Below are 11,052 nucleotides of genomic sequence, written 5' to 3' on the forward strand. Positions count from 1 at the left end.
AGAAAATGAATTGAGAAAGTGGCAACTATACATGCTACTAATGTGCATGATCCAATTGATGTGGTGTGATAGCGAGTCAATAATTCAACTGAAATAATTATTATTATTTTTTTTTTTATAACCTGGAATAATTATTGTTGAATTCACTAAGCAACGGCGGGTCGGCCGAAAATGGAAATCTTCAAATTATTACTCCTAAAATAAATACGTACTTTTTACGTTTAAAAAAAATTACTTATTTTTTTAATCTTTTTTTTAAAAGATAGTCTATAATATTTTAATTTTTTCACATAATATATTCAAGATCATAATTAAATAATACTTTTAATATATTTTATATAATTTTAATTTAATATCATATAATTAATTATTTTTAAATTTCTTAAATTTCGTAACAATTAAAAATCTTTTTTTTTTTTGTTTAAAATATGTCATCCATTTAAGAAACGGAGTATGTTGCTGGGCCAGCCAGGCCCTATATAAATGTTCATTTTTTTTTTATTGTAGCAAATCATCATTTCTTTTGTATCTTCTCTTGTTGCGTGATTTGTTACTGTTCACCCAAAGGAGGATCCCGATCTTTGTCAGGTCAGGTCTGTTTTCATCATTTTGTTTTACAATTTTGATGTGGTATATATGTATATGGATCTCATAAAAATGTGGAAATGCAGGAGTCGCTATGGCTTCAAAGCGGATCTTGAAGGAGCTCAAAGATCTTCAAAAGGATCCTCCTACTTCTTGTAGCGCTGGTACTGTTCTCTTACCACACTTTTACTTTTATGCTTTTGCTTGCAATTTTGTTTGCTTAACAAATGTTTCATTTGAATTTTTCCACGTATCATATGATTGGATCCGGTGGAGAGATCATGTTTGAGATTTCATAGTAGGATATTTTGATTTCGCGGCCATACTATTAGTCAATGTGTTTAAAAATTCTATTATTATTTCTAGTGGCTGAGCCAAGAATTTGGAAAATTAAATATGTACTCATGATAGGCAACATTTAACCTCTCTGCACTATGTAAAAGGTGTGCGGCTCCGGCCATGGTGATGTCATGTGATGCCAGTGTGATCTAGCTGCCACAAAATTGTTATCTTTATTTTTTCTTGCATCACTGTTTTGTTTTTGGCTTTATGCCAGTTTAATACACACATCAATGGCTTCATTTTCTGTCACTCGAATGGAAGTTATGTTCTGTTTTTTAGTGTTTGGCCTGGCAACAACATAATTGAATCGGATTGCAAGGGGACCGAAAAGTTTTACAAAAACAGTGATACAGTGCAAGAATGTGTAACTCTCTGTCGGCAAAAATTGAAAATGGAATTGCATTACTTTTGCTGGTGTCCAATCTTGTGGAGTAGTAGTTTATTCAGCATGTATTTCTTCTTCTACATGCACTGATGCATCAACTGTGCGTTGTGCATTATGAACTGGAGTGTTTGTTTAGCATTGTTCGTGCAGGGACTTTTATACGTGAATCTAGAACTATGTTATGCAGATTATTTGGTTATGTATTATTCCTTTGGACGTGCTAGTCTGTAAAAGAGCATTTCGTTCTTCCCCTGCCGGTTAATTTAGTGGGTTCTTCTTCTCATGAATACTTCCTATGAAATAAGTATTCAAAGTCGATTTGGCTAGAACTAAGAGAAAATTTTGCCTTTCCACATAAATGGCTTATGCTCAAAATCTGATCCTTCTTTTAATAACATGCTGTGACAATTCTTCTTTTATCTGTGTCAAAATATGTTTATTTCTTCTACTTCCATCAAAAGCATCAAAGTACTATTATGATTGGGTGACCATGCCAGACCCCAACAATCAATTAGTATCTTGAAATCTCTCTCTAAGTGATAATTTTTTGGGGCTTGTTATTTGTACTTTGACTTATTTTTCTTCTAAAACTGGACATCTCAGGACCTGTTGCTGAGGACATGTTTCATTGGCAAGCAACGATCATGGGTCCTTCCGACAGTCCTTATTCTGGTGGGGTTTTTCTGGTGACAATTCATTTTCCTCCAGATTATCCATTCAAGCCACCTAAGGTGCACTTTGGGCTCTTGTTGTTTCTTAAATATCATATTGATAATAGCTGTTGATATGACTTCATAGCTTAAATATGGTCCTTAACAACGTAGAAATTACTTGCTAAATGACTCTGTACATCAAATAAGTGAACCTTGTTTTCAATTATTATCTGTGCTGTGATACATTGTTTCATTTTATTCTATCTCTAACTTTAACACGATTGGGGTCAAGCTCCTTTACCTCAAATTTGGGGGGATAATAATTCAGTTCCTTAATCTTTAAATTAATCTTTAAATTCAAAAGAAAGCTGAAGGAGGGACTTGCTTCAGCTCATACTTCTTTTGGAGCTACCGTGCTTATGTCGTTTTCAGCTGCAGATAGCCTTTTGAACACCCCAATAATTCTTGATTGATGGGTTGATACTTCACATGAAAGAGTTCTTTTTCTTGTATCTTTTATGCTTATGTACAGTGTTCTCCTTTGAAAATAGTTTTTGGTTCCATAGATGAAACAGAACTCTTCTTTGTTGTGCATTTATTCTATTTTACTTTCTTATATGGTTATTCAGATGCTTAAGAGTAATCTTAGCAGTGTCAAGGGAGATAAGAAGTGTGTGATGTTAAATAATATTGAAGAAAGGGACTGTATCATTAAGAATTGTCTAGCAAGTGAAAGAGATACTAAATTTAACTACACAGAAACATTTCAAGTCTACAAAGTGAGAAAAGCCAATTTTAGTTCTCTTCTAATTTATAATGAGTAAATAATGGCCACCACATATAAAATTTGTGATATCATTCGAGTCTAAACAAACTTCTGTATAATTTTAAAAGCTGGTTTCTCCAAGTTCCAATAGTATCAATAGCTCTAACAAAACAGGTCAAAATACCTCTTCTGATCATTGAAAAAGATCAGATAGAATAACTAAGGGGTAAGTCCTAGGACTCTCCATGATACCCGAGTGGTAATCACAAATATCATGTTCTCCTAGCTGTTGTGTTTGTTTTGGTGACATTCTGTATCCTTTTCTTTCGCATACTTTTATCATTGGTAATGAACTTGGATGAAAGATACTCATCATTGATGTAAATCTGGCAGGTGGCTTTCAGGACAAAAGTTTTCCACCCAAACATAAACAGCAACGGGAGCATATGCCTTGACATTTTGAAGGAGCAGTGGAGCCCTGCCCTAACAATTTCCAAGGTTCATTTCTTATCTAATAAAAATGTTATTAAGTGTTTTATTGTTTTCTTCACATGCTCGTATTACCCTTGTACTTCAATAAATTCTTCTAAACTTATATGGGGCAATCTTGCTTCTTTATTTTCCTTTTATTGTGAAGTAATAGAAATATTTATTGAGCAATATGTTTGTTAAAAGAAACATAGCCATGTGTAATACCACTAGAAAGGCTTTCTTTAAGAAACAACTAGTCGATTATTGTTAACTAGCCAAAACCAGGAGTTGCAAACTAGTTTATAGGAATATTCTCTGTACTAATCTATGTATTTTAAACTTCCAGTTTGTCATGATAATAGCTATATATATCAAGGTCGAAGTTGCTAGAGATCTTTAAGTTCTTGGCATATTGGGCCCGGGTTTTATCTTCAGTTATGTCATTAGTGTACCTATGCAAATGTCTTTCTCGTCTTCCCAATTTATGCCTCTTGACTCTCTACCTTAGATAAAAATGCCCTCATTGACTCCACATAGTAGTCATTTCAACTGTTGGAATTGTCCTGCTAGTTACCTTTTTACTACTGGTGCATCTTAAAAAAAGGGAGGACCTTCAAAACATAATGAATGTTGATCCGACAGCTTGAAAGGTCTCTTAGGATTCCACTAAAATTTTTTCTTGAGGATGTCTTGATTGAAGCTTTAAATTTGTACAGAGCAATAAAAAAGGAAGTTTGTGACCATGGATTACTTCTACTCTGTACCTCTCCACTTATTACCACTTGTTTCATTATTTAGGTGTTGCTTTCGATATGTTCTCTTCTGACGGACCCGAATCCTGATGATCCTTTGGTCCCCGAGATTGCACACATGTACAAGACAGATCGGAACAAGTACGAGACTACTGCAAGGAGCTGGACCCAGAAGTATGCCATGGGCTAAATGCACATCGGTATTTGTGGGATCAAGACATTGTACTTTCAGATATTTGTTATTTACATTGAATGCATTGATGAGTTAAAATCTGTTCTTTGAGCTATACCATGGGCAGTGGGGAGAGTCCATGTCTTAAACGAGGGGAGGAAAATGATGAATGCTGCTCTTTAATGATTGTATGATCAATTTGATCTTTGAAAGAAACCAATGAATTAACCTTTTCTTGCAAGTTTTTCTGCTGATAATATTTGCTGACCGTTTATTTTCTTGGAGTAATATAGATATGTTCTGAATTATATAGATAATATTTACATCTCCTTGCATGCTTTAACGATGTTGTAGCTTGGCCAAACAACTGAACAGTTTTAAATAAACATTTTTAACTTCCTGGAACCAAAAGTTTGGCCAAACGAGCTATTAGTTCTATTTCTCAGCTTCGTAGATGAACTTTATATTTGGCACAAGAAGCCCAAGAATGCTAACTGTAAGCGCTCAACGCCTTCTTTCAGTCCAGCAAGAAGGCAGACATAGATGATGTTTATTTCTTTAAGTTAGTAATCTTGTTGGCTTCTTGTTAATCTTTTGAAGAAAGAATCATACTAGCAACCTGAATAAACTCAATTGGAAAAATAGCCCATGTTTCTTTTCTTTTTCTAAAACCTGATCTACACGTTTTAAGAAAATATGAGCTGTGTTATAAAAGAAAATAACGGAGTAAAGAAACTAACAAACAGATAGTAGAGACTTTTATTATATTGTTGATCTGTATAAAAAATGAAAACAAAGGCATGCCTTTATAGGCAATCTTGCCAACTTTTGTAACCAAGGAGGTTTATGCATGGAAAAGTCTTCATTTGAAAATGAAGGCAATGTTGACAATGGAGAAGACATCCACACTACCTATCATTTTTTAACCACCCCCTTGAATGTCAAATACAAAATAAAGAGAAACTCTAACAATGCATACCTTGTAATACACATTTTTTTTAAAATTTTTTTAACCACCTCATTAAAAACTTTATCAAGAAAAACTCAATGAGACAAAACCTTATTAAGAAAAAAAAAGTGCAGTGTGTATTTACTCCCGCTGATTAAAACATCACTTAACATCTCAGAGATGTCGCATTCCAATCTTGTATATCATCTTCTCAAATGTTGATATTTGCAATCCTTTGGTAAACAAGTCTGCTAAATTGTCACTTGAACGAACCTGTCGTACGTCAATATCATCATTCTTTTGGAGTTCATGAGTAGAAAAATTTTGGCAAAATGTTCTTCGTTCTATCTCCTTTTAAAAATCCACCCTTTAATTGCGCTATACATGTTGCATTATCTTCATATAAAATTGTAGGCAGTTTGTTACATCCCAAACCACATTTTTCTCGAAATGAGATGTATCATGGATCTCAACCACACATATTCCCGACTTGCTTCATGAATAGCTATTATCTCTGCATGATTTAAAGAAGTGACCACAGTAGACTGCTTTGTAGATCTCCAAGATATGACAGTACCCCCACATATGAATACATAGCCTGTTTGAGATCGAGTTTTTTGTGGATCAGATAAATATCCTGCATCAGCATAACCAACAAGATTGGGACTGCAATCTTTAGCATAAAATGAGTCCATATCAGTAGTCCCTTTTAGATACCGCAATATGTGTTTGATTCCATTCCAATGACTCCTAGTAGGAGTAGAACTATACCTTGCTAACAGATTAACAGAAAAGGCTATATCAAGCCTTGTAGAGTTAGCAAGATACATTAGTGCACCGATTGCACTAAGATATGGTATTTCAGGACCAATAATTTCCTCGTTCTTTTCTTGAGGTTGGAATGTATCGTTAGTCACATCAAGTTATTGAACAACCATTGGAGTACTTAATGGATGTGCTCCATCCATATAAAATCTTTTCAAAACCTTTTCTGTATAGGTAGATTGATGGACAAAGATACCGTTTGTCAAATGCTCAATTTGCAAACCAAGACATAATCTTGTCCTTCCAAGATATTTCATCTCAAATTCCTTCTTTAAATAATCAATTGCCTTTTGAAGCTCTATTGGAGTTTCAATAAGATTTATTTCATCAACATAAACAATAAGTACAACAAACTCCGATGCTGTTTCCTTTATAAAAACACATGGGCAAATTTCATTATTTATATAACCTTCTTTATATAAATACTTACTAAGACGGTTATACCACATACGTCCAGATTGCTTTAAACCATATAATGACCTCTGTAATTTAATTGAATATATTTTCTGAGATGCCTCGTGCATCTTATATCCTTCAGAAATTTTCATATATATCTCATTATCAAGTGATCCATAAAGATAGTGTAATGCCCACATTTTTGGACTAGACATTGAACCATTGTTGTAACACCCCGCATTATTCTTGGCTTGTTTCAGCCCTTAGTTGCATGTATGGGGAGTTTAAGGACTGAAAATTTCTCTAAGTGTTGGGAACTTAGTTATATTTTAAACCTCTTAACTTTAAAGATTTTTAAATTGGTCTTTCCAACCCCGAGGCATTGGTTTTGGGGTTAATTTATGTTTAGGGTAGTAGATAGTATATCTAGAGAAGTTTCAAATTTTTCGAACGAGGATTGGGTCATGTTTAGATCACGATTTCAGTAACTTATCGCGATGCTTATAGCGATGTCACACCTACCACATCGCGGTGACCCTATAATCTGTAATTCAATTATGAATTCAATTGCCTGAGGGGCAATTATGTCTTTTTCCCTTAACCCAATTAGCCAAATCACGATTAATATCATCAGTTAAGGCATAAATTGCCCATCTTCTCCAATTAACTTTCAAGAAAAACCCTCCCCTTTTCCCCCAAAACAAGAATTCAATCCTTTCCCCCTAATAAATCTAGAGTTCAAGCCTTTCAAGTTTAAGAATCTCAAGAAAATAGCAAAATTAGGGTTTCATTCTCCAAGTTAAGAAACTTATGGTACGTTGGGATATCCTAAACTTCATGGGCATAAAAATTTATTGTTCAAACAAGCTTTTAATGTATATAGTTTCCTACACGAGATGGATTTTGAAATGGTTGAAGAACATATATTGTAAATCTATTTTATGATGAAATCTTGCATAAACTATCAGGTTATTTTCTGAAACTTGGTTTGTTTTCATATGTACATGTGTTATTGATTTGAAAGGTTATATGAGAGTAAGATTTATGTAAATTCCCTCTCTTGTTACGAAATTCCCTAGTTTGACAATGTTATGGATTGTTTACATGAATAGTTGAAAGTTGATTCAAGTGTTTTTGCCAACGTTGATGGATGGTTATTGTCTTATGAAAGAATTGAGAGGGTTTTTTCTTTGTTTTATTAATGCTTATATTTCCCATTAAAGAGCTTGCATGTGATTGATGAAAGAGATGACCACACTTTGCCAAAGTATTAAAAGAGAGTATTTTCATGAGTTTTCTTATGTTTTAAATCAAGGACTATCTCATGTGATATTTAAATATTTTTGGTGGTCAAATAACTTGTTTTGATTGAACGGACTAAGACATAATATGATATGGCTTATACGGCTTGCTAGTCTTGGTATGACGATACCAAACAGATGAATGCCATGACAGATTCAGAGCAGATCAGAATACAAATTTTTATTCAAATTTTAGATTTTAATTTTCAGTAAGATGCATATTTCTAAAAGGTTAAAAATGGGCTCTAAGAGAGTTAGGTGATTAGCCGAAGTAGGAACGAGTTCAGACAACTCATTGCCTGGAATCGTATTTTGTCGATATGGGTTTTATTATGTCTCAAGATAGGGATTATATGCTAGTGACGGCCTTGTGGCGTATCATATTCAAATACTCCAACCCTTGCGGCAAACTTGGGTTGGGGGCTTGGCCGCCGAGTCAAGGACGGATCTCATATAGCCCGCAGGGTACTTTTCAGATATATAGGGTGTACCACCTAGCTCAGAAGTAAGACAAAGAGTTGATTCATGATTTCAAGAAGATTTTTTAAAGCTCATTAAATTATGCCCATATATTTTCAATTGTTTTATGCTAACATATTTTTTTTTTATGAAATACTCTCACCTATGTTATATAAAAATATGTTTTTTTGGATTGTTCTACGTACCAGTACCTCTATGTATTGACCCTCTATATTTCAGGTTATGCGGTATAGTCCCATGGTCCATCACATTAGTAGAACACTTGGGATTTGATAGAATTGGCGAGCCATCCATCTTTCAAAAGACATTTACTTATATGTTGAGTCTTTCAGTACATGGTCCAGCCGGGAGCTTTGTCCCAGACTATACAGTTAGTGTTCAGTAGAGGCTTCGTAGACGGTAGTCAAAGTTTTATATCGTAATATCTTGTTGACACATTTCATATTATAAGTTTCCAGTGAACACTGTTTTATCTTTTGTACTTTAATTTATGTATGGATTTTGCTGATGATAGTATACTAAGGGGTCTCTCAAGCCTTCGAGGTTTGGAATGTCCGTCGCGTCTAGGTCCTTGGTTTGGGTCATGACAAACTTGGTATCAGAGCACGGTTCATGGTCTAAGGGTATCTACGAAGCCGTGTATAGTAGAGTCTTGCTTATGGATGTGTTGTGCACCACGTTTATAATCAGGAGGCTACCAGACATTTCAGAGTTGTTTTCCATTTTTTTATACTCTAGTTCGTTCTATAGCGTCGTCCATATGAAAGTTATCCAAATTCCTTCCTTGCTCTAATTTTATAGGTCAGGCCTCATTATTGAGGTGATACAAGTATAAGAGTTTAAATCCCCCAATAATGTGGTCCTTTCTAATTAAGTTATCGATGAAGTTATAAGATAGCACAAGGATTTGAGAGGAGTCCATTAGTTCTTCAAAGTTATTGATTCGAGTGTATACCTCTATCTTAATGAAATCGTGCTTTTTAGCCTGAGGTACGAAGTGTACTCATTCCTTTTCAAAATCCTTGTTATGGTTGTCATGCTTAAGGGTAGAGATAAGCGATAGAATCTTAGGATAATATTTTGTAACGCCCCAGATTCTGAACCCCGGACGCTACACGGTGCTCATAATATCGAAGGACCATAAGCTAACCCATGACTGATACCTGCTGCAATAACTGAATAATAATATTTTATAATGCAAAAGTTTTTGTAGAAACTTTCTATAAGGTTCAAAAGTAAAATACAATTGTGTAAGGTATAACAATACCAAAACTAAAACAACTGTCTGAAAATACTCTAGTCTGAAAAACCTCTAATCTGTCTGAACTGTGGAGTTGATGGGATAATCCCCCAACTAACTCCATCTACTGAAATACTAAATCTAATGCAATAATAAAATAAGGAACATCCTCGAATGATGAGGACTCACTGCTAAGTCTACTGTTACTGGCTAAATATGAACTGCTAAGGGTGCTCGGGAGCCCATGCGTCTAAACCTATGATATAAGACACCATAGCACAAGAGAAAAGTGTGCGTCAATACGTGGGAATGTACTGGTATGCTAGATGAGGTAAGGCTAAATGCAAAGGTTCATATGCATGAATAATAACTTACTGAATGATATGCAAGAGCTGGATTAGCATACATGAAGGATCTATAACTACTGAACATACTGCGCATACTATGACTGAGTATACTGGAACTAAATTTGATAACTGATAACTGATTATATTGATAATCTGAGATCACTAATAATCTGTATTACTAATAATTGAGTCTACTAATACTGGATTACTGATAATTGTTGTGGGGTCGATCTTATCTAATGGGTGAACTTTGAGATTAGGCCTATCTAGTGGGTGATCTCTGAATCTGCTAATACTGATACTGGTTGATTGTATCTAATAGTCCTGAATCTGTAGAACTATCTGAGTTCTTTACTAAGCTGAGTGACTGTATCTGACAGTCCTGATTTCTGAAATTCTGAACTGAGTTTTATTCTGAAGACTAAGACTAAAACTGAAACTGTGGGAACTAATCATCTAACTGACATGCCCTGAATCTGCACTAGTGGGGTCCAACCTGTAACCCCAGCTGGAAGGGTGTCAGTACCATGCCACGAATAAAGACACTACTGTGGTCAAGCCTATCTGACGGGTGATCTTGAAAAGGAAGTCAAGCCTAATATGATGGGTGACCCCTGGGAGGTAGCCAAGCCTTAATCTGATGGGTGACTCCTCATCCTGTGCTTGCTATGTAATTCTAGAGTACAGGGACTGCTACTAACGACTTGCCTAACTAACGGGGAAGCCGTCATCCCTGCTCTTGCTCGATGCTGAATCCTACTCCTAAATAAATAGACACTGAACTAATTCTTAAACTGTACTAAACTGGGATGAATCTGTTACTAATCATGTTACCTGGCTGATCTAACTGAGTTTACTGGGTTCCATTTATTGATGAAATACTATTGAGTTCTGTTATCTGGCTGAATGCCACTGAGTTTTTGAACTGACTACTGAAACTAGATTGGATAGATACTGAGATTAATGAGTTTTTCTAAGTTCTGTAACTGATGAAATTCTACTGATTATGGTATGACGGAGACTATTCTGTAACTGACATTGGCTCTAGGCAAACAACTAAATTATCGGGTATTAAATACCCCCAAGACTCGATAGCATGGATAATATAAAGCATGATAATTTTTGAATAACATTACAACAGTCTATCATTCACAATATAATCAATGAGGCATTTCTTCAAACACTTGAAAGTCATGAACTTGTACATGAATAAGAATGCATATTAGTATGTCATGATTCATTCACTAAGGCCTTTCATCAAATACTTAGCAAGCATTAACTTGTACGTAATTGGGGATCTCATGTTGGCATGCTATAATGGCACTACTTCATTCACATAGGCATTTTATCAAACATATGGGGAACATGCTTTGGTTATACAACAATTT

The 11,052-nt window shown here is 34.8% G+C and overlaps 1 protein-coding gene across 2 annotated transcripts; it reads left to right on the forward strand.

Moving 5' to 3' along the window:
• Positions 1–226: 226 nt before the first annotated feature.
• Positions 227–4,367, forward strand: LOC107863182 (SUMO-conjugating enzyme UBC9). 2 transcript variants are annotated; one of them, XM_016708997.2, is made up of 5 exons: positions 227–588; positions 672–749; positions 1,916–2,043; positions 3,125–3,229; positions 4,001–4,367. In XM_016708997.2, exons 2-5 carry the CDS (start codon positions 680–682, stop codon positions 4,142–4,144), a joined length of 447 nt encoding a protein of 148 aa, XP_016564483.1. In that variant the 5' UTR covers positions 227–588; positions 672–679; the 3' UTR covers positions 4,145–4,367. The 2 variants fall into 2 exon arrangements, with proteins under 2 accessions (XP_016564483.1, XP_016564484.1); XM_016708998.2 differs by having other exon boundaries at positions 447–593.
• The last annotated feature ends 6,685 nt before the right edge of the window (positions 4,368–11,052 follow it).

The sequence above is a fragment of the Capsicum annuum genome, chromosome 3 (genome assembly GCF_002878395.1).
Source record: "Capsicum annuum cultivar UCD-10X-F1 chromosome 3, UCD10Xv1.1, whole genome shotgun sequence".
Classification (NCBI taxonomy): domain Eukaryota; kingdom Viridiplantae; phylum Streptophyta; class Magnoliopsida; order Solanales; family Solanaceae; genus Capsicum; species Capsicum annuum.